At 41.2% G+C, this 25,098-nt stretch overlaps 1 protein-coding gene and 1 pseudogene across 2 annotated transcripts in view; one reads left to right on the top strand and one right to left on the bottom strand.

Annotated features, from left to right (window-relative positions):
• The window catches only part of LOC116986292 (phosphatidate phosphatase LPIN2-like), a 41,669-nt gene that overhangs the window by 5,664 nt on the left and 10,907 nt on the right, over positions 1–25,098 (bottom strand). For both annotated transcript variants that reach the window (XM_033041676.1, XM_033041675.1), the window contains exons 8-18: positions 23,879–23,978; positions 21,457–21,644; positions 20,025–20,118; positions 19,504–19,573; positions 18,081–18,170; positions 15,461–15,540; positions 12,962–13,106; positions 4,978–5,126; positions 1,866–1,952; positions 1,465–1,617; positions 322–436 (exon numbers count right to left, since the gene is read on the bottom strand). In XM_033041676.1, the coding sequence (XP_032897567.1) occupies positions 322–436; positions 1,465–1,617; positions 1,866–1,952; positions 4,978–5,126; positions 12,962–13,106; positions 15,461–15,540; positions 18,081–18,170; positions 19,504–19,573; positions 20,025–20,118; positions 21,457–21,644; positions 23,879–23,978 (1,271 nt within the window). The remainder of the gene's footprint in view (positions 1–321; positions 437–1,464; positions 1,618–1,865; positions 1,953–4,977; positions 5,127–12,961; positions 13,107–15,460; positions 15,541–18,080; positions 18,171–19,503; positions 19,574–20,024; positions 20,119–21,456; positions 21,645–23,878; positions 23,979–25,098) is intronic.
• LOC116986531 lies at positions 8,571–8,681 on the top strand (annotated as a pseudogene).

The following is a 25,098-nucleotide window of genomic DNA, read 5'->3' on the forward strand; positions in this document are numbered from 1 at the left end:
GGCACGGCAGCAAAATATTGCTAACTTCAATGTTAAAACAATACAAAATCCAAGCCTCAGAATTACTTGACACATGAAATTTGCTGGTTTCAACAGTGATGTTTTATCCAACTCAAGGTATGAACATTCCTGAAGAAATTGAATAATCTACACGGTCCATTTACTGTAACTGCAAGAATTCCCCATTAGTTGTTTAGATGGTACCAACGTCTTCTCAGCAAGACGATGTCCTTTCAGCAGCAAAGGCAACTCACCCACCAGTCTCTAGAAATATTTAAGTACAAGATGCAATCAGTTTTTATTTCACGATACTTCACTTACATTAGTCCTGTTTCCAAAAGCAGCATAAAATGGGGATCTGTGTGGATTAAATAGATTCCTGATGTCATTCAAGCAGTGAATTTTGAAAATTTCTGGTTTCTTCTCGATTACTTCTCTGAAAAATAGAACAAAAAGTTTCAGCTGCTGTATCACCAAACCTACTTTTATCTTTACCAATAAATATACATTGACAATCAAAAGGAACACCTATTTTTTTTAAACATGTTCAACAAATAATACTCAGGGAATATTCTAGTCAATGCTACAAATGATAGTGGTGAGAGAGCATTTGGAAATCTTAAGGACCCATGGTTAGTGATCCTGGGTTGAGGCACAGAAACAATCAGATATTTACTGTGGTAAGTACCTACTATATTGTTATAACAGTGAACTATTGTTGGGGCCTGGAGAATAAGCAGGCTTTAAGTGCATTTATACATGGGTAATGGACTGCTATTATTTGACCTCGCCCAAAATGGGAGAGGCACATCTGTGGTAACTGTAACTTTTGGGTCTATAGAATACATCCAGAATTTGAAAAGTAGGTTTTATATATTATATTATTTTAAAAACGCTGACAGAAAAACAGGTCCCTGAAATTCCAGGAGCATTGTCAATCAAATAACCCATTGTTCATGGACAAAAGTCAAGTGTATTCAAGTATTGCAGTTACAATATAGTTAAATACATTTTATTTGAAAACAGTATCGCTGAATGTTAAAAGAAAAAGAAACATAATTAATATTTCTATCTGGAAGTAAAAATCACCAGTATTCTCTCCCAGTGCTAAACAACTGTACAGCAGCATAACTACAGTATTTAATAACTGATGTCTAAATAGCAGAAAATAAGAGAGAAATCTTAGTTGAGTTAATAGAGATGTCCGTTATCATAACTGACAGATTTACCCATTACGAGTAACAGTACATTTTATAATTGAGCAGAAATGGTGTATATACTGATATGGCAATATTAAAGATAGAAGTTATTATTTAAAGTGGAAAACCATTATGGAATTTTCACCAATAAATATGTATGCACTCCAAGGCTAAAATTATGCTTTTAATAGCTAGATTTGAGGGCTGAGAGATAATGGCAACTTTGCCTTTCTTAAGATAGATAAAAATTGAAAAGTATAGTTACCTGTGTAATGCTGAAATTAAACTACTAGGAGCTAGCAGGAGTGGTCCTCTAGGAAGTACAGTACCTCTGTCATTAACCCAGTGTAAGTAACCCCTGGTTATATCTGCCATTCCTATTGCACGTGCAGAACAGTAAAGAAATTTGTAGCCATTCCTGTATAAAAGGCAAATAATATCAATTAAAATGGTATTCTTCACTATGATCTTGTATAAAAGCCATCACAAATTATTTTGTGGTCATGATATTTAATAAAGTGGATATGATTTCAATAAACCTACCAATTCAGTTTCAGGTTTTCAAATTCAGGTAAAACAGTTTAACTGAACATTCACTAAAGTAATAAATATATAAAAAATAAACAATGTATATTGCAGATCAGCTACACGTGGAAAAATACATACTCGTGTATCTTATGATAGAGTTTTGCAATCCCCTGGTGAGTCCAGTCCTTGCCCAGTTGTGGTAAAATATGACCCAAAGCATCGGATCTGAAAATAAATAAAATCATTAGTATTTAACAAGTACATTTAAAAGGGACACTGAAAAGTCATTAAACTAAATTCAATTTCATAAATTATTGAACAAAAGCAAAAATTGTCCAGATGTGGCCTGACAAAAGAAATTATTTCGGATGAACGAATTGGAATTAACTTGACTTGGTTTAAATAGTTTCCAGCAGCACCTGGCTTTCGGGATTATAAGCCATTAGGAATTATTCAGGAGTTATAAAAAAAATTAAATGGAAGTAGCAGCCGTTAATTCATACCAAGCACCAATTACCGGAAGGTCTGGCCTTATATACACTAAAAGCAGTAATCAGTTTGAAGTTGACACTAATGTGGGTGCTAATGTAGATAATGACAATAGTTATTTGAAATTACAGCAAGATCTTCATCAGCCAGGCAATGGGGCTGAGGAATGGCGAATGGAGTTTAATACAGATGAGTGTGCTGTGAGATATTGTATTTTGGGAAGTCGAACCAGGGCAGGACCTTCACAGTGAATGGCAAGACCCTCTACATTGTTGAGCAGAGGATATAGGAGTGTAGGTACATAGTTCCACGAAAGTGGCATCACAGGTAGGTAGGGTGGTCAAGAAGCATAGAAGTTAGGATGTTATGTTACAGTTGTATAAGATGTTGTTGAGGCCACATTTGGAGTATGGTGTTCAGTTTTGATGACCCTGCTATAGGAAGGATGTCATTAAGCTGGAAAAAGTGCATAGAAGATTTATTAGGATGCAGCCAGGATTTGAGGGCTCAAGCTATAGGGAGTTGGGACTTTATTCCTTGCTGTGCAGGAGGATAAGGGGTGATATTCTAGACGTGTATAAGATCATCAAGGGGATAAATACATGCTCAGAGTCTTTTACCTAGAGTACGAGAATCAAGAACCAGAGGACATAGGGTTAAGGCGAGCGGGTAACATTTTTTATAGGAACCTGAGGGATAGCTCCTCTCATTCACGGAAGGTGGTGGGTGGGTGTATGCAATGAGCTGCCAGAGGAGGTAGTTGAGGCAGGTACTATAACAACATTTAAAAGACATTTGGACAGGTACATGGATGGGTAGGATTTAGAGGGAAATGGGTCAAAAACGTGTAGTGGGACAAGCGTAGATGGGACATCTTGGTTGGCATGGGTGTCAGAGATTATGAGGAGAAGGCAGGAGAATGGGGTTAAGAGGGAAAGATAAATCAGCCATGATTGAATGGCGGAGTAGACTTGATGGGCAGAATGGCCTACTTCTGCTCCTATCACATGAACTTATGAGCTAAGCCAAAGGGCCTGCTTCCAAAATGTATGGGTGGGAGTGAACACCAAATGAGCTGGGACCTTGCAGTGGGAGCCAGCTAGTGAAAGGGCAAACCAGAAAGGAGTGCCTGACCCTGTTAGGAACAACAGTGAACACCCGTACACTACATACATGCCCCAACCTACGTAGGGGTTATGTCCCTTTAAATGTCAGGTTTTACACAAGTCATCACCTTGAAACAAGGTAGAAACAAAGAACTGGTGAAGCTGGTTAACACTTAAATACACAAAATGCACAAAGTGCGAAGTAATTCAGCAATCAGGCAGTCTCTGGAGAATATGGACAGGTGACATTACGGGTTGGGACCCTTCTTCAGACTGGTTCAGTCTGCTGAGTTACTCTAGCACCTTAAAACTAGGCACTGATGCAGCTGGTCTCAATCAGATAGATACAAATAATTTTTTAGCCAAGTATGTAAAAACATACAAGGAATTTGATTTGCCATACAGTCATACCAAAAAAGCAGCAAGACACACAACTACATAAAACTTAACATAAACATCCACCACGGCGCACTGTGATGGAAGGCAATAACGTATTATCTTCTTCCCTTCTTTTCTCCCGCAGTCGGGGCAGTCAAACTATCCGCAGCTGGGGCGATCAAAGCTCCCGCAACCGGAGATCGAAGTTCCCGCAATCAGGACGATCGAAGCTCTTACGGTTGGAGCTCCCGGAGTCGATCCCCAGCAAAGGGACCGCCAGCTCCACGATGTTAGGCCGCAATGCGGACTGAGATACGATACAGAACCAATGAGCCCATCGTGACCAACTGCCGCAACGTCTGGTTGACGCGGCTGTCATTGCCAATCACGTTGTAACCCCTGGCCGACAGCACTTTCCTGATGTCGCTGCCACCGACTGGATGCACTCGGGTCAACTTGGGGCTCCCTCCCCTCTCACCGGCTGCCGCTTCTTCCTGTCAGCTATGGTTTTGGCCGCTCCCCGTCCACCTCTACCACCTCCTCCTTCTCCTTCTCCCCAGTCGCCAACATCTACCACCTTGGACACTTTGGCTCTGGAGAGAAGTAATGGCCTACAGGTAGAAACAGCAGCTGGTGAGAGGGGAGGGTGATCGAGCGTGTCCTGTCAACGGTGACCGAGCGTGCCCTGTCGGAGGCAGCAGCCTGAAGAAAGCGCTGCCGGCCAGGGGCTACAACGTGAGCCGCAACAACAGCAGAGCAGCTGCATCAACCAGACGGTGCGGCAGCTGGTCAAGATGGACTCACTGGTGCGCCTTATAGAAGCTTTTGGTGACTCGGCTGGGAGTTATTATCCTCTCCTTCCCTCATTTTCGCTCGCCTTCCCAGTGTCACACTGGAAAAGCAGTGAGCCCAGGTGTTTATATCCATGAAACAGGCGGTATACCCTCTCCGTCCTCTCCACACTCCCGTTGCAATAACACAGGTAATTCAGGAAACAGGACAACCTATTACGAATTAATCACATGTGCGAGTTTATCTAACTCATCTATTTCACAAGTCAGGAGTATCCAGAGAAAACCCACGGGGTCATAAGGAGAACATACTCTGCATTCAGCACCCGGTATCAAACCCGGTTCTCTACCACTGTGTCATCATGCCATCCTTCTTCAGCCCAATTTTATGTTTTCTCCTCATCATCAATAACTTAGCTGGAGATTCCTAATAAGTCCTGCTTATGAGCGTAAACCAGCAAAAATAATGATTATAGGCAGACTTACTTTGTTATTGTCCCGTCAATATCAGATATAATAATCTTATCATCCCAGTTCCAGAGATAAATGGTACCTTCACATCGACAGGTCCCCTGATACTGAGTTGTCACACTGAACACGGCATTATTTGGGCCATCTTTCAGATTAAGGCTGTGCTGTAAATTATAAGACAACAAATAAATGGCGAATAATTTAACATTGTAAAATTAAATATAGCCATTTTGGGCTAAACAATAAAGTGCCATCTGTCTGAACTACTTAACCAGGAAAAAAAATTCAACTTGCCAATGTTTCAAGGCTGCTGTATTTCACACATTCATGAACATATTATGATGGTGATTAAATGTAAATGCACAAATTTCATGAACTGTTTTAAAATAGAAATTAGACGCTATAACTGCAGCATTTAAACAACAGCATTAAACCATGATGCCTAACAGCAAAACCGTCAGAACAAAGCGTTCCAATATTGGCTTCATTAGCTGCCTCATAACCAACTAAACTGAAGAAGTTATTTTGAATCCCTGGAGAATGCTTAAAGAGAGTTGGAAAAGCTACAGAAAAATAATCCGAGCTTTAAAATCTACACATCCCACAGGTTTTCCACCTCAAAGTATTTCTCCCTCGGCCGATCCGTTGCCAATGTCGAAACTAAAAAACATATACACTAAGAACAAGTGAAATCACCTATATGAAGCAAATAATAGATTAGCAGGTAATTAAGAGAAAGGAGTAAAACAGGCAGTCAAAGTATTAATTTTATACCTTAATCATAATTAAAATAACTCATCTTGGTAATTCTTGGTGAGAATTCAGTGGATCTGCCTGCACTTTCCTAAAGCCTTTCTTGGTGATGTGTGGAAAATGTGTGCCATGCCCATCAGCAAGCTTAGCCTTTAGGGGGAACAAGAAGTTCTTGTGCATACAACTGGACATACACAAATTTAAAATTTACACAACCTCCATCTACTTTTATACCATCTGCAAACTTACAAATCATGCCAGGTACAATCTCATCTAAATCGTTGAAAAGCAATGGGCCCAGCACTGATTCCTGAGGCACACCACTGGTAACGGGAGTTCTGCTTCCTTCTAAAGAGCCAATTCGCTGCGCAGTCAGCTAACTCTCCCTGGATCACATGTGGTCTAACCTTCCAGAGCAGCCGGCTATGCTGAACTTTATCAAAGTCATCGCTGAAGTCCATATTGACAATATCTGCGGCTTTGCTCTCATCAACCTTCAGCTACAGAAATGGGTGGATAAATGCAGATGTAGTTTAATCCGAGCAAGTGTGAGGCGTTGCACATTGGGAGGTCGAATGCAAGGGGGAAATGTGCAGTTAACGGAAAAATCCTAGACTGCATTGAGGGATTTTGAGGTACAGTCCCATAGATTTTTGAAATGGCAACACAAGTAAATAGAGAGGTAAAATAGGTTTTTGGTAGGCTTACTGAATATCTATATTACTAAAAGTCTGATCTTGACCGCTTTTGACCCATTGTGCTGCAATTTCCGAGAGGACGCCGCCACCTACGGCTGTCATTTTTGGCCACCTCGCTCAGAGCCCCCGTCCGCCTTCCGGGACCGGAGCATTTTTCCCCATCGATTAAAAATCTATTAATGTTTTTTTTAAATCCGTCATTCTCTCTGCTGCCCCCGCCGGCGGCAGGTGGGAGGAACTATAAAACCAGGAATTATAGTGCCTCATTAAGTCTCTGCCAGACCCAGGAAGCGAGAGGATCACGGCTCTCTGAGCTGTGAATAACGCTGTATGCGCGTCTACTCCACGGTGAGTCCCCTCGATGTGGCTGTAAAGTGGCTGCTGCCCAATTGATTGCCTCGCCTTTTTAAAAAGTTTGTGTTTACAAAATGAATTTTGGTTGTCAGGTGGCTGCTGCCCAATTGTTTGCCTCGCTTTTTAAAAAGTTTGTGTTCACAAAATGAATTTTACTTCGGAGTCACGTGAGTGACTACGTGAAGAACCCGTCCAGCACGCATGCGCGACATTGCGTTCACGCAGATGCAACAGCGACGAACGGGAGTACAGGCACTCCCGCTACAAGCCTGAAGGAACGGACCGTTAGGTAAGTACTTACCTACAGATTAAACTCGCGACTTTGCTTCTCTTTGTTGCTCCAGGGGAACTGGAGACAGCAAAGCAGCACAGAGCGAAGGAACGTTCCGTCAGTGGAGGGGGGAGAGGCGGCACCGGGACCGCACACGCTGCGGTCCACAGTCAAGGTACTGAGCCGATGCCCAGTCCGCTAACAGCTGTCTGACCAACAGCAGCAGACTGGAGGGAAATTCAAATACCGGCCGGTAATCCCTGCATCTCCCGACAAGGAGACTCGCTGCCCGAGAACCGCTAAATGCCGCCCGAAAACGGCAGGCAGCCTCTAGCAGCAAAGCCAGCAACCAAACCTCGGGCTGGAGACAGACACAGAAGATGGAATCGGCACTTCAAACAAGAGCAAGTGTCTGTTCTCCAAGCCAGAGTAAGGTCATGGAGCCAAAAACTCCAGCGAGACTTGCCTCAGGAACAGGGGCAAGTCCGCCAAGGGAGCATAACACTCCCACTCCAGTGCCTACAGCACTGGCCATCTCCCTTGTCGAGGGATTGATGGCGACCAGGGCTGGGCTGGTCAAGAAGAGGGGTCACTGGCTGAACAACATCGGGAGTATGCTTGAGGTACAGGATCGAGAAGAGCTGCTGGGTGTGGCCGCTATGTTGCTCCACCACTAGCGAGATGGCTTTTCAGTCTCAACTGATGGCCAGCTTACTACTTGTTCTTTTCAAAAAATCTCTCCAAGACAGGTAGTCATGAGGCGTTGGATTTTATCACACCTCCCCTAAATTGCATTTACTCAAAGTGCCCACCGTTATTGGGGGGTACATTGAGCATAGCTTTTTAAAACCCAAATATCTTAAATTGCATTTGATACCCCTGACGTCGGCTATCATTTTCGCATGCTCATTCCAGAGGGGCAGGGTAGTATGGCAAAACACCTGACCCTACTGTTCACAGATGCTCCGCAACTTCTCAGGAAGTTATAAAACCTGCCCTCAACCTAAAAAATTCACAGGACTGTGAGAACGCCGACCTCACAACCACAGATCCTGCTATCTGGCTAAGTTATCAAACCAAGCCTAAGTTATCAAACCAAGCCTAAGAAAGTATCCAAAATATTCGGCATCAAGAGGGCAGGGCCTGGAATGAGCACCACACAAAACCAGACAGCAGTACCTCTACGCGTCCACCAGTAGGCGTCTACTTAATAATACTGGTGAAAGCACGGGGCCCGCATGCCAACCCCCAGTAAGCCCTTTCAGGCCAGGGTCCAGAGCGGGCCCCATGGAAAATGCGCCACCCCCCAACAACACCATCCCAACAGACAAGGAACCAGAAACCGAAGAAATGAACACACCACTAAACAACAGTGAAGACAGATAAGTATGGTTTCTACCATCACTTAAAAGGTGAAGGGTTTGTACTAACGGGGGGGGGGAAATCACACCTGGGTTGGGAACGTGAAGAACTATCACACTTGGTAGTCATACACCAAAAGTATTCAAGGATAAAAATTGAATTAAGAACCCATCCCTTCCCGGCCTTTTGGCTAGATCAAGTATAATATCTGTTTTTTCAGTTAATATCCGATACGTCCCTTATCTAGGGACCTTATATTACCAGTTCAGCATGCACCCCAAGGTGTCTACCCTCCCACTAAAAGAACATGAGGGACTAGCAAACTGGAAAAGAAAACCAGGGGTCATAAAGAAGACTATATGAACCTTTGGTACCAAGAAACCAAGATGGTGAATGTCGCACCATCATTGATATACAAGGGATCATAAAAACCTAATAAGAACCTTTGGCACCAAAAAACCCTAAGATGGTGAATGTCGCATCGTCATTGACTTTACCACTTGAGTATTCACCAGGTTACACACTTATGGAATATTGTACTACTAACCATGGATTCCTAGGATACTTTATGGTAGACATCAGCTTAAAAGATGCATACTATTCAGTACCCATTCATAAAATTTTGGAGATACCTATTTACCTGGATGGGGTAACTAGGGCAGTATAAATTATTGACTATGGCTAATACAAGCCAAATTGTTCCCAGATATCCAAACCAGCCCTGACACTATTAAGGAACAAATCGTCATGGCATGTCTCTATGATATTAGCAACGACATATTCATGGGAATAGCTAATCAACAGGTTTAGCGACTATACTTATTTAGCCGAGCCTGTCATACTATCCAGATAGATCTACGTTGACACCATCCACTACTATTGACTATCTGGTATTCAATTAACTCTGCCCACTCATCTATAACATTGCCATAGGAGTCAGCATATGACACAACCTGTAACAATTAATGGTATCAATCAACCAACCACACAACAGTGGCTAGAGTAATTGGGAGTTAGTAGCAGCCTTTTCAGCTACTTAACTTGAACCTTTCCATTAAAAAGGTGCTAATGTTTTAAAACTAAAAACCCACACCCAGAACATGGTGGCAAATGGACTAATCTGGAGTCGTCATCACTATAGACACTGGGCGTAAAACCTAGTTGGAAATATTGAGTATGTTCTATTGGTAAAGCATATTATTCTGTAGTGCACCATTTTGCATGTTCGTTTATAAATTAATAACATCACAGTGGTGGCATACACCAACCACTTGGGCAGAATAAATCGATATCATGTGATAATTTATTTAACAATTGGTAACCAAGGTCGTCAAACATATTCGACTATCAGCAAACTTACCTACCAGGTGAACTAAATATTGTAAACAGACATATTAAACCAAAGTATTTGCTGAAATTACAAAGCAATATGGAACACCAGATATCGATTTCCCTGTATTTCAATTGAATCACCACGTACCGATGTATGTCGCTTGAAACCAAACTTGAGGCAGTGGCAATGAATTCATTCTCGCTGAACTAGGGGGGGCGGGGGGGGAATCTAATCTATGTTCTCCCCCTTTTTTTCCTACCTCATCAGCCAGGCACTACGCACATGCCACGATAAATTAAACTACTGGGTTGCAGAATTGGGAAGACCACTGCTGGGCCTGGATTGTCAAAATAGCGCTATCGACACGATGATAGCATCCCATCGCATATCCATAGGGAACTTACTTGGCGAACATCAAGAAGTGGGAAGATACTATTCAAATACAGGAAATACATATTCAACTACAACAAAACCTGTACTGGAGTTCCTGGCAGGTCTTCACCACAATGAAGGACTCAGCTACTGCGCCATCAACACAGCCAGAAGTGCTCTGTCAGCCTACTTAACTCGGGCACCAGGACTACAGGCCATAAGGGTACCTCCCGCTGGTGATCAAATTCAGGAGAGGCAAATCCCCCAGACCTAGGTACACCCAAATCTGGGATGTCAGTGTGGACCTGACGTACTTTAGGGGATGGTCACCAGCCAGGTCCCTCACCCTGGAACAGCCCACCCTGAAGACGGTCATGCTGATGGCCTTGTCTCAGCACAAAGAGTCCAGTTTCCTCCATCTACTACGATTGGACAATATGGTCTACTAGACTATGTTACATTTACCATTAGGGGCTGGTCAAACAGAGCAGACCAGGAACATCAGGTCTAGTCATGGAATTCCGGGCTTACCCACCTGAACCACGGTTTTGTGTCATGACCCACTTATTGAACTACATCGACACAATAAGTATCCTCGAGGGAGAGAAAAAGCCTTATGGGTCAGCCACAAGAAACCTTATGGTCGGGTGACGAGCCAAACTATCTCAAGTGGCTCAAGCAGGTACTGGGAGTTGCTGGAGTACATACTAACGTGTATAAATCTTGCTCCACCAGGGCAGCATCCACATCAGTGACTAAGAGGATGGACGTGCCTATGGACCACATCCTGGCTACAGCGGGGTGGTCTAGGGAGTATACGTTCCAAACTTTTATAACAAGCCGCTGGCAGAACCTGTATCGTTTGCAGAAAAAGTATTAGAATCTGCAAATATATAATTTAAGCCCGGGGGAGCATTTTGGTCTTGTTATTGTTAATAACACCATTATTGTTTTTACAAACAGATTCATGGTTGATTACGATAACATACTTCCTCCCTCGAATGACCGGCAGCGAGTGAAGTATGAACTGTTACACGGTTTGAAATCACAGAGCTTTAAAATCTTCACGTAGTCACTCACGTGACTCCGAAGTAAAATAGTAAGATTAAACGAGAACTTACCAGTTTGAAGTTTGATCTGTATTTTATGAGGAGTTACGATGAGGGATTACGTGCCCTCCGCTCCCACCCTCAATAATAGAGATCAAACTGGTATCTAAGCTCTCCTTTTCTTTACTATATTTATTTCAATTACTGTGTCTTTCTGTGATTCCACACCACTGCTTTGAAGTATGTCGCGCATGCTGGACGGGTTCTTCACGTAATCCCTCATCGTAACTCCTCATAAAATACAGATCAAACTTCAAACTGGTAAGTTCTCGTTTAATCTTACTATTTTGGTTGTCAGGTGGCTGCTGCCCAATTGTTTGCCTCGCCTTTTTAAAAATTTGTGTCCACAAAATGAATTTTGGTAGTCGATTGGCTGCTGCCAAATTGTTTGCCTTGGCTTGGCTTTTAAAATTGTTGCAACAGTTGGCTGCCAGCCCAAGAATCCATTCTGCCCACAATGTCTATTCTAGCCCTCTGTAAACCAGTACCTTCGGCCCGCAACACCCATACTAGCGCAACAGAAAGCCCCCCCCCCCCCCCCCCCCCCCAACCCCCCAACCCCACACTGGCGAACAATATTGGAATTGGTGGAGAGGTGGAATATTGCGTTGGTGACCAGCCCTCCCGTGTGATGCTGGGACCCAACGGGTCCAACTTAGTCTAGTAAGAGATATGAAGTCATGTTTCATCCTTATAGGCGGCACTTGGCGAATTGCGTGCAGTTCTGATCCCATTACAGGAAGAATGTGGAGGCTTTGGTGAGGGTGAAGAAGAGGTTAACCAGATTGCTTCCTAGATTCGAAGGTACTAGCTACGAGAAGTTGGTCAAGCCTGGATTGTTTTCTCTAAAACGCTGGAGGTTGAGGAGAGATCTGATGAAAGTATCCAAAATTATTAGAAAGATAGGATAGACCAAAGGCATGTTTTTTTTTTTTTAATGCAGAGAGTGGTGGGAGCCTGGAATGTGCTGGTGGGGTTGTGGTGGAGACAGATATGATAAGAGATAGGCACGTGAATATGCAGGAAATGCAGGGATATGGATCACGTGCAGGCAGAGGAGATTAGTTTAATTTGGCATCCTGTAGACACAAGGAACTGCAGATGCTGGAATCTTGTGTGGAACGCAAAGTGCAAGAATAACTCAGCGGGTCAGTCAGCATCTATGGAGGTCATTGATATGCGATGTTTGAGTCAGGATGCTTCCTCAGACTGTCTGGAATTGATGTACACCAATTTGCTCTTGCCTTTCTCCAAGTGAAGAGCCATCACACTACACAAGTTTTTGCCTTTGAAGCACTGTGGAATGTCCTGGGGGGGGGGGGGGGGGGAGGAGGGGGAGTGGGTGACTATGTATAAACACTGCTGTAATTTCTACATGGTGAAACCAAAATGTATAAAAATGGCTTTTATTAAAATCTGACAATGTGCACTTTAACCACGTGATTTTTTTCTATTCCAAATCGTAAATTGTGAGGTACAGAGGCAAATAAATAAATGATGGGTCTTTGTACCAAACATTATGGAGGCAAACCATGCTGTTGTGCACCCCAATAAGATGTTTTCTGCAGCGCATCTGTAGAAGTTGGTGAGAGTTGGTGGTGACATGCCGAACTTCCTAAGCCTTCTAAGGAAGTACAGGTGGTCATGTGCTAACCTTACAAGCTACACCAAATATTAAAAACTATACTTTTTTTCTGGGTTAAGTTATAATATATTTGTTGCAGAGATTTAAGAACTACTTTCTTACCAGTTTTTCAGTGGACAATCGGAGTGATTTTTTGTATGTTGCTGTGCTGCTCGGACAAGGCGAATCTCGACATTTAGAAATAGGCTTTGGACGGTCCTTAATAGTACTGAAGTCATCATCACTAGATGTTAGTTCTTCCTTACGCCTGTCCACAATGCATTTAAAAGTTATCATTGGCAACATATTAAAGCAGTGACACACAGGTATCCTCAAAACATGTATAAAGGAACAAGTATGAATTAGTATGTATAGTACAGGAACAATACAAAGCACCAGCTAGCAAAAGTCTAATGGTGTTGAAATACAGAACATCAGTGTGCATAAAGACACAAGACAACAAACTTACTCAACTCGCACCTAAAGAAAACTAAAGGAACTGTTCTAACCTAAAAGCTTTATCACAAAGGAAAGCTCTTTTCACTCAAATTATGGTCAAGGTAACTAAAAAGCTGCGCCCCTTCCAAAGCCAACATCTATATAATTTGAACATTCTCATATTACTTGTATATTTTATCTGCATATATTTCTTATATACTTGCAATGGTCAAGGGTTTTGGCACATTGGCCTTCATCAGTCAGAGTATTGAATGTAGAAGTTGGGAGATCATGTTACAGTTGTACACAACATTGGTGGGCAACATTGAGGGTATTGTGTTCTGCTTTCATCACCATATTATTGGAAAAATTGTGTCAAGCTAGAAAGAGTGCAGGGAAGATTTATGAGGATGTTGTCAGGCCTCGATTGCCTAAGCTACAGGAAGTGGTTGTAATAGCAGCGCATTTGGAAAGTAGTGACAGGATCAATCAGTCAGACAATAAACAATAGGTGCAGGAGTAGGCCATTCGGCCCTACGAGTTAGCACGGCCATTCAATGTGGAAAGCATGGATTTATGATGGGGAAATCATGCTTGACTAATCTTCTGGATTTTTTTGAGGATGTAACAAGTAGAATGGATAAGGGAGAGCCAGTAGATGTGGTGTATCAGGACTTTCAAAAAGCCTTTGACAAGGCCCCACACAAGAGTGTGGGTAGGATATTGACATGGATAGAGAACTGGTTGGCAGACAGGAAGCAAAGAGTAGGAATTACCAGGTCATTAGCAGAATGGCAGGCAGTGACCAGTGGGGTGCCGCAAGTCTCAGTGCTGGGACCCCAGTTATTTACAATATATAATGACGATTTAGACGAGGGAATTAAATGTAACAGCTCCAAGTTTGCGAATGCCATAAGACTGGGTGGCAGTTTGAGCTGCAAGGAGGCTGCTATGATGCTGCAGGGTGACTTGGATAGGTTGGGTGAGTGGGCAAATGCAGTATAATGTGGAAAATGTGATGTTATCCACTTTGGTGGCAAGAACAAGAAGGCAGACTATTATCTGAATGGTGCAAATTTAGAAAAGGGGAGATTCAATGAGACCTGGGTGTCCTGAAAGTCACTGAAAATAAGCATGCAGGTACAGCAGGCAGTGAAGAAAGCAAATGGCATGCTGACCTTCATAGTGAGAGGATTTGAGTATAGGAGCAAGGAGGTCGTACTGGACTCGTACAGGGCCCTGGTGAGACCACACGGAGTATCGTGTGCAATTTTGGTCTCCGAATTTGAAGAAGAACATTCTTGCTATTGAGGGAGTGCAGCGTAGGTTCACCAGGTTATTTCCTGGAATGGCGGGACTGACATATGATGAAAGAATGGGTCGACTGGGCTTGTATTCACTGAAATTTTGGATGAGAGGGGATCTTATAGAAACATATAAATTCTTATGGGATTGGACAGGCTAAATACAGGAAAAATGTTCCCCATGTCGGGGGAGTCCAGCACCAGGGGGTCACGGCTTAAGAATAAGGGTTAGGCCATTTAGGACTGAGATGAGGAAAAACCTTTTTACCCAGAAAGTTGTAAATCTGTGGAATTCTTAGCTACAGAAGGCAGTGGAGGCCTATTCACTGGGTGTTTGCAAGAGTTAGATTTAGCTCTTAGGGCTACGGGATATCACAGGATATGGGGAAAGCTGCCAGAGGAGGTAGTTGAGGCAGGTACCTTTATAACTTTTAAGAGATGTTTGAACAGGTACATGGACAGAACAATGTAGGTGGCGCATGTCGGTCGTCGTAGACAAGTTGGGGTGAAGCTCCTGTTTCGATGTTGTGTGACTATCACTATATGCTTTCCATTGGTAGTTGTTACATGAATGCCATGATCAAGATCCTGTCACACTATTTCTTGAAACTGAGACCCACTACGTCCTTTACAGAAATAATAAAGAAACCAACTGCCAATCTCTTTTTTACAGCTTTGCAAATGTTTGATGTGTGTGTTTTTGTGCATTGTATAAATAACCAGTAAAAGATGGAAGATGCTTCCTGTTTGACAACAACGTGGTGATTTTTTACTTGTTAAAGAATTCAGCATATATTCAGTTTTTGCACATTAAAAACAAAATATCTGTAAACTGTACAAAGTTTTTGAATAATCTGTGTAGTTGGCAAGCGACTATTACCTGCAACCTTCCAATAAGCCAGTCTGTTTAGCATCTCCTGTTTGACTTTGATCTTCACCCATTTTGGTAGCGGATTCTGGCTAAAAAAATAACAGAATTAAATTTAGTAACACCGTAACATGGTGTCAGAACATCAACTTCTCCCTCGATGTCAGCAAGATGAAGGAGTCATTGATTTCAGGAAGGATAGTGGAGTACATGCTCCAGTCAGCATCAATGGTGCTGAAGTAGAAACTGTTGAGAACTACAATTTCTTTGGCATAAATATTACTAACAATTTGTTGTGGGCCAACCAGACTGAAGTGACAGACCAAAAGCACATCAACTTCCTCAGGAGATGGAGGAAATTCAGCATGTCTCCAATGACTTACAAACCTCTACAGATGCTCCGTAGATACTGTTGGGTTGCATCAGAGCTTGGTTTGTGAACAGCTCTGCCAAGAACGCAAGAAGTTGCAGAGAGTTGTGGATGTAGCCCAGTCCATCACACAGTCCAGACTCCCCACCATTGACTCTAGTTATACTGGAACTGTTACACTACAATGTTGAGAAACTATATGCTGCAATCTGGTGTTATTCTCTTTGATACTTTTTAAAAAACCATTCAAAATTGATGATGGGTTTAGTTATTATTGTCACATGCACCGAGGTTTTGCATGCTACCTAAAAAGATCAGATATACTATACATAAATACAATCGTCAAACTGAAGTACAATAGAGCAAAGAGGAATCCACGGAGTGTATGACTTGATTGTATTTATGTATTTCACTGTACCTTGGTACATGTGACAATAATAAACCTAACCTTAAGATTTCATACATTTATGAAACCTAAACCAGGCAACAGCAAAATTATCATGAAGAATTAATTACTCGGCCTGTACCTTAAATACATCTAAAGGGGAAAAGCAAATGTCCAGTTTTATAAAGTTATCTTTTTGCTATGTATTACACTTCTTAGTTATTGTTCTGACACCATTCTCTAATGCATTAGGAGAGATGGATTCTTTCTAAAATTAATCAAAATGTATTCACTATTTACCACTATCAGCTGTCCAAATGATTTACAACCAATTTAAATCATGCGTAAAGTTATGTAACTCTAAACAGATTTGCAACAGGATTAGAAACATAGAAATTAGGTGCAGGAGTAGGCCATTCGGCCCTTCGAGCCTGCACCGCCATTCAATATGATCATGGCTGATTAACTGGCATGTCTCCCATGACTCTTAAAAAGCACCATTGAAAGTATAGTCAGGTTGTATAACAGATTGGTTTGGGAACAGCTCTGTCCAAGACCACAAGAAATTGCAGAGTTGTAGATGTAGCCCAGTTCAGCGCACAAGCCAGACTTCCCACTGTTGATTTCATCTACATTTCAAACTGCGTTGGAAAAACAGCCAACATAAAGACTTAAAACACTTGTCCAACCCCGGTCATTCCTACTTCTCTCTGCTCATGTCAGGCAGAAGGTAGATAAGCTTGAAAGCATGCACCACCAGACTGATGGACAGCTTCTTCCCCTCTGTTATCTGTCCAATTCACCTCTACCTTATTGTGGACATTGGACTTTGTCTATGGAACTGATGCGCTACAATGCTGAGAACTAGATACTGCACTTCCAGGCTTCCTCTTTGCTCTATCTATTGTACTGGAGTTTGACTTTACTGTATTTATGTATAGTATATCTGATCTTTTTGGATAGCATGCAAAACAAAGTGTTTCAATGTACCTCGGTACATGTGACAATAATAAACATAAACCCATCATCAACTTTGTTGAATGGTTTTCATTTTGCTTTATTTAGTATTCCACTGAAAATGGTAAACCAGAGGAAGGGTCGTAGACAGGTTATGTAGGAATGCAGAAAGATGGGGGAAAATTTGAGGTTTATTACTTTAAGAAGAATATTATTTAAATAAAACACTGGTAATCAGAGAGATCTGGATGGCCTTGTGTAAGAAACAAAATTAGCTTGTAGCTACACCAAATATTTAAGAGGCAACTGGAATCTTTTCTTATTGCAAGGAGAAGGTTTCCTTACTGCAAGAGTATAACAATAAAAAAGTTTTGCTGCAACATTGGAGGGCTTTTTTAAGACCAATCCTGAAACACTGTACAGTTTAGGTGCCTTTATCTAAGCAAAGATGCATTGATAAGGCCGCACTATATTAATCTCTTGGATAAGCATCTCAAAAGGAAAGATTAAGAGTGTATCTTATTGCTCATACATTGCAAAACATGATGATTATTATTGAAATGCATTATATTCTGAAGATTTAACAAGATAGGTGATATGTGGGTGCTTATTCTTGTGATGGTCTAGAACTTAGGGGCAGGATAAGGAATTGTTCATGTAACACAAAGGTGAGGAGGGATTTCTTTCAGATATTCTTTCCCTCAGAAATGCGACTGGGTCCCACTTAGTCTAGTGCTGTATAAATTTATAAACTATGTAAAGGAAAATCAATTATTATTGGCACTAAGTGGGAAAATGGGGCTAAGGCCAATGATCAGAACAGTTGTGGTTGGATTGTAAGTTAGAACAGGCTTGATGGTCTGTATAGCCTGCTCCTGTTTCTTCTTTATATTTTTTGATTTGTGTGGAAAAAAACATACCTCTTTCGCTGCATTTTTTCTGCGCCAGGAGAACCACCAGCCACCAGTCTTTTTTGGCATCTTTTCTTTTACCAACTTGTCTATGGTAGCCTGCTCAGTGGTAGAAAAATTAAAGACATTCAATTGAGAATCAAATAACATGAATGAAATTATTAACGTCCCACATAAATGCATCACATTTTTGGTTTTCGTCTCTATAAATCCCATAATTATTTGATCCTAATGATTTATGATAGCAGGAAATACCACTGAACATAATAATATAATTGAATTTTGAGCTGATCTGCCTTGAGAATATGTTGTCATATCACAAATAAAAACAGAAAGTACTTGATGTCCACAGATCAAGCAGCATCTGTGAAGAGAGAGAACTATAACATTGCAGGTGTCAGCTTTCCAGTATCTACAATTTGTTTAAAATATTAGGACATGGTTCAGTGTCATTGAAGAATGAAACCTCAAACAGATATGTAATTATCTTCTGCCTTAATGCTTTATTGTAGCTTGCACCTTTTCTCAATTGCACCTAAAAGGTATGACTTCACAGCTGCTTCACAGAGCTGTACAAAATTCATGTGATTCACCATCAACTTGAACACTTCAGGAATGCTGCAAGATTAATTACTGATCTAACTAGTATTTCAATTTTATTGAAATATCCTAGGGGTTATGAAATAAAAGTATTTAATAAAACAGCATAAGCAGATATTAAGGAATTTTTTCAAGTGTTTTGTCAATTATATTTTAAATAAAGGAGCAAAGAGTGAGGTTTAAGGAAGCGAGAACTACGGAGAAAATACAAGAGGCGAGGGTCCTAGCAAATTAAGTCATGAATAACAAACCAAATTAATATAGGAAAATGCAGAAGTACAGAAATGGAGGAACACAGATGGAAGGCCATAAAACCCAAGGAAGAGGTTAGAGATAAAAAGGAGCTAAGCGATTGAACGATTTAGAAAAGAGGGTAAAAATGTTTAAATTACACATTCCTTGGCTGTGAGCTAATCATAGCTAGTGAAGGCAGGTTCATAAAGACGGGCAGGATGAGAGTTTAGGATATTTAAATTTAAGAAAAGGACGATGAAACAGACAGAAATGCATCGTACTAATCAAATCATGCAATAAAGGTGGGTATAAAGATTATATCAGATGAACTGACGCATAAGTGAATTTAGGAGATGGTTCAAAGGTGAGAATAGGCCATCTTATGGTTCAGGTACTGGTATTGATTTATTATCGTCAGGTGTAGCGGGCAGAAGAGTAGCCATTGTAGTTGGGTGTGCATAACCTCTTTGGTGAAAAGGATTATAGGGACAGTAGTAAGAACTTAATCTCTCCAGTAGGTCTTTCAGGTATAGTTTGTTACTTAAACTCCACGAAACATGAATCTTACAAAACATCTTACAAAACAGCATAACTGTACCTTGGGTAAGCTTTTCTGAAAGGCTTGAATACAGAGAATCATGGGAGCAGCAACAGCCCAGTTGTAATACCTGTGAGAAACAAAACATTGAGGAATATAATGTTAATATTAAAATAATTTATACTTTTTGTAATGACTTCACCTCTGATTTGCTACGTTCATGTAACTGTGTGGGTTTCCTCTGGATGCTTTGGTTTCCTTCCACATTCCAAAGACATGCAGATTAGTTGGCTTCTGTACATTGTCATTAATGTGTATGATAGAACTAATTATCGTTGATCGCTGGTCGGCGCGATCTCGGTTGGCCGAAGGGCTGCATCTCTAAGCTAAAACTAAAGTCAACTTTATTTTTGTCAATATTATATCTAGATAAATACAATACCTTGATAGAAAATTTGCAGGCTAATGATTTCAATTTTTTTCCCCCACTTTTGTGAAAATTCTACAATTTACATTTTAAAATACCACCGTTAAGAGCTTCAATCATTCCGTTCATATTTATTTGGAGTTAACAAACTTACTTTTTATTGATTCCAATAACCAGATTTGGATCATCAATTATTCCAGGATTTTCCACCAAATCTTGGTAGGTGACCATATGTTGGACAAATTTCCCTGTGATGCAGATAATAGCCAGTTATTTCTAAGAATATAACAGAAAACGTTTCTTGGGTGCAGATAAGAGCAGTAGTGGCAAAGCAATAGAGCTGCTGCTTCACAGCTCTATGGACCCGGGTTCAATCCTGACTACAGGGGCTGTATGTACGGAGTTTGTATTTTCTCCCTGTGACCGCATGAGTTTTCTCCCAGATCCCAATCACAATCAGGTTTGTAGGTTAATTGGCTTCTCTAAATTGCCCCTAGCACGTAAGACATAGAACTAGTGTGAACAATAATCATCATGGACCCAGAAGGCCCTGTTTCCATGCTGTATCTCTAAACCTAACGGTAAAGAATTTAACATTAACATCTCAGATTCGTAAACAGAACAAAAATCAAGCTAAATGATGGACTGATATGAAAATGTCCAATACACTCCAATGAGGAAAAATTGCTTGTGAATTGTTCTCTTGGTGATGTGTGTTAATTTATTGTTATCCTTCTCAGCAAGTACTGATAACACATTCCTATTTAGATAATTCTGTATAATCTGTGAAAAATAGTTAAACAATGGATATATTGTACTATTCCAAACAATATTTTTGAAAAATAACAAAATATTAATTAGTGGACTGCAATTAGATGTATTAATTTTAGTAGTAGCATCTAAATGCTGTGTTAAGTGAGACTAGGCTGATGACATTGGTAGCAAACTTAAGGGCCTGTCCCACTTGGGCATCATTTGTACGTCACGCAGGTGGCGCGCAAAGATTTTGTGAATCCCAAAATCCTGGGTTGCCGCACGCGACTACGCTTCACTGCCTACGCCACCACGTCTCACCACGCACCATGCGCGTGTAATGCACGCCATGCGCGCGACACTACACAAGCGTGACGCGTAAATGATGTCTCGTCGTGCATCGTGACGCGTAAATGATGTCGCGTAAATGACGCGCAAATAACGCCCAAGTGGGATAGGCCCTTTAGCCACTTCTTGGACTAATCTTCAGCTTTCTTCTCCTACAAATGCTTGAATGTGGACCAAGACATTAGCATGACTGAATCATTCTGCACCAGTGAGGTAGGGGACTATTTTAAGCATGACTATTGAGATGACTTTTGCGATATTGCACCAGAACAAGCCTTGTTAAATGTCTATTTACATATTTTCACACAAATCTGCTGAGAAATAGCAAAAATACTTTTAAGAGAACTGAAAAAAAAGTGACACTTCACATCCCTATGAAAACCAAAATAACAAAATTCTCCAAATAAAATCTCCAGAAGTTAGCAGTCAAATAAACAGTGGATAATTATCACTTCAGGCAGCAATTGTTCTTCAATTTACTATACCTTGAGATATCTCATTGTTATCACTGAGACCGCCACAGAGGGAAAGATGTACATCGGTTAGCTCACTAGCTGAATCGGACAGATATTCCGTGCCACTATCTGCAGCTGCACTTCCTACTGATTGTGGAGATTGGGACTCTGAATGTGTGCCAGATTCATTCAACAGTTTAGAACCCAAATCTTGTTCACTGGAAAGAAAGCAGCCAGTTAGGTCCAGTACATATATAAAAATAAAACTAAGATATTTGACTGAAATGACAAATAACACTTTAATCTTTAATGATCACAAACCATAAAACAATGGGAGGAAGGAACTGCAGATGCTGGTTTAAATCGAAGATAGACACAAAATACTTCAGTAACTCAGCGGGACAGGCAGCATCTCTGGAGAGAAGGAATGGGTGACGTTTCGGGTCAAGACCCTTCTTCAGACAATGGCAATTTGATTACTTAACTATAAGAGGTGGCCTATTCAATCCTTTGAGCCACTACAGCCATTCAACAGGATAATGGCTGATCCAATATACAACAGGATAATGGCTGATCCAATAGTCCTCAACCCCACTTACCTGCACTTTAGAGTTATATTTGGAATATATGCTATTTTGAAGATGGATGCAAAGTTTTGGTTCACTTACGTGCTATTTCACTGTCCCCTGTAATTAATGCCACATTCTTGCTCTTTAGGGGTCCCTCAGTTACCCTCATTCTTTTCAGAAATGCATTGAAACTCATTGCTTATTTTGATATTACTTCCCAGTTATCTCTCATACACTTCTCTCCCCCCCCCCCCCCCCCCCCCCCCCTCCCCCTATTTTAGTGTCTCATTGTTGATCCTTGATAAGTTCTGGTCTACCACCTGCCACTGAGAATGATCTGTTTATTGATTTAATGTTTTCTTTCATTTCCTTTGTTAACCAGTGAAGATAAGATCCACTGTACTAGAAGGAATTAAACTCTCATTGTAATTTGAGGAGCGATCCAGTTCACCGGAAGGAAGTGGTTGAGCAAGACCTTGTTGAGTTTCCGTCTGGCAAACAGCAGGGGAACCATTTTATAGTCAGCACAGTCATATATGTCTCCTCTTGAAGATGGTCACCCTGAGAGATTTGCTGGCATTCATGTAGCAACATTTGCAACCTCAGGATATCCAAAAGTACTTCACAGTTGATGGAAATTACCTCATAAGTGTGGTAATGTGGGAAATCTAAATAACTAAGTAATGCTACAACTAATATAATGTAAAGCACTGTACACAATGCTTTGTAATCCAGAATTACAAAAGATTAGCAAGCAGCTGGTGAAAATAGGAAGACAAATGGCATTGATGGCAAGGGGTTTGTAGTTCAGAAAGGGGTATTATTATAATGGTTTGGGACATTGGTCAGACCACACTTGAAGTGCCGTGTAAAGTTTTGATCCCCGTATTTTAGAAAGGATATACAGGTATTGGAGGCTGTCCACAAGAGGTTCATTTGGCCAACTCTTGTGAAGTGAGGTTGATGCTATCATGAACACCTAAAGAAGATGGATCTGTATTATTTGCAGCTTAGGAGGAGCAGTGATCTTCACAACATATGCAAGATCCTAATGGGTCATGACGTAGTTCAGATGTTTTCACGTGGAAATCCAATCGAGGTTATTATCATATGCAGAAGTACAGTAGGTAAAGGTACAATGAAAATTTTGATTGCGGATTTTTGGGAGGTTTGAACAAGGTTCAAAAGGATTCTTAAAACATGGGAGCAGATTTAGGCCATTCAGCCCATCCACATCTACTCCACCATTCAATCATGGCTGATCTATCTTTCCCTCTCAACCCCATTCTCCTGTCTTCTCCCCATAATCTTTGACATCCTACCTAATCAAGTACCTATCAATCTCCGTTTTAAAAATACCCACACAGCCGTCTGTAGCAAAGAAATTCCTCATCTCATTTCTAAACGTACGTCCTATTCTTAACGCTGTGCCTTCTGGTACTAAACTCTCCCACTAGTGAAAATATCTTCACATTCACTCTATTCGGGCCATTCAATATTCTGTAAGATTCAATGAGATCCCCCTTCAGTGAGTACAGGCCCAAAGCTATCAAACACTCATTTAAATTTGAGTTGTGTAAGAATTACATCTCATTGAGGATGAATGAATTGATTCTCATTGAATCTCTGGAATTCTCAACTATGGCGTGTTGTGGAGGCTAGATCTCAGGATGGATTTGAAGAGGAAATGGATAAAGTTTTGAAAGGTCAGGGTGATCGTATTGAGAACTGATAAAGTGGGCAATATGCAAGACCCAGTAAGTTTGCCTTCAGATTCTTCATGATTAATACAATAAATTAAAGTACTTTTATGGATCTACTGAACCTTTTTACTGACTTGGTTTTATCTGTACATTTAGCTGTTCTTTGTTTATACACAATACCTCTTAGGAAAATACAGAGCTGCAACGTTAGGATCCAGCTTTTGTAGGTCATCCAAATAGATATCACAAGGACCCAGATGTTGGCTTCTTTTAGATCCACCTATCCAAGAAAAAAATACATTAGTATGTACTCTTCAAACCTGCCATTTATTAAAAAATTAACAACTAAAAGTAGAATTTAAATATGGTTGTTACATTTTGGTTTTAACACCTGTTACATATGATTACTTTTAAATCAAATATAAGTTAGTTTAGAATGGGCTATTAATATTGAAATAGTGACTCAGCATGGAAACAGGCCCTTCGGCCCAACTTGCCCACACCGGACAACATGTCCCAGCCACACTAGTCCCACCTGCCCGCGTTTGGCCAATATACCTCCAAACCTGTCCTATCCATGTACCTCTCTAACTGTTTCTTAAATGTTGGGATAGTCCTTGCTTCAACTGCCTACTCTGGCAGCCTGTTCCATGCCCCCACCACCCTTTGTGTGAAAAGGGTACCTCTCAGATCCCTATTAAATATTTTCCCCTTCAATTTAAACCTATGTCCACTTATCCTTGTGGTGCCTACTCTGGGCAAGAGACTCTGTGCATCTACCCAATCTATTCCTCTCATGATTTTATACATCTCCATAAGATCACTCCTCATCCTCCTGCGCTCCCAATAAACCTCTCCCTATAACTCAGGCTCTCTAGTCCTGGCAACATCCTCGTAAATCTTCTCTGAACCCTTTTCAGGTTAACATCTTTCCTATAGCGCAGAGGATCATGAGCGCAGAGGATCATCGGGACAGAGCTACCAGCCTTGGAGGGCATCTACCACACGCGGTGCCTCAGGAAGGCCCTCAGCATCCATAAGGACTCATCACACCCCTGCCACGGTCTGTTTCAACTACTTCCCTCCGGCAGACGTTACAAGGCCTTCTACGCCCGAACCTCCAGACTCAGGAACAGTTTCATCCCAAGAGCTATAGCGGCTCTGAACCGTCCCTAATGAGTGCCCCCCCACCCACCCCCTTTGGACAGTCTCCCTCAGATGGTCACGTCAATCAATTCAGCTTGTTTATTTATGTATTGTATTTATTTACCTTTCTTGTACATCAGTGGAGCTGCACACTAAATCTCGTTGCACTGACGTGCAATGACAATAAAATATATATTATTATTATTATTATAACATGGTGCCCTGAACTGAACACGATATACTCCAAATGTGGC

Source organism: Amblyraja radiata, chromosome 23 (assembly GCF_010909765.2).
Source record: "Amblyraja radiata isolate CabotCenter1 chromosome 23, sAmbRad1.1.pri, whole genome shotgun sequence".
Classification (NCBI taxonomy): domain Eukaryota; kingdom Metazoa; phylum Chordata; class Chondrichthyes; order Rajiformes; family Rajidae; genus Amblyraja; species Amblyraja radiata.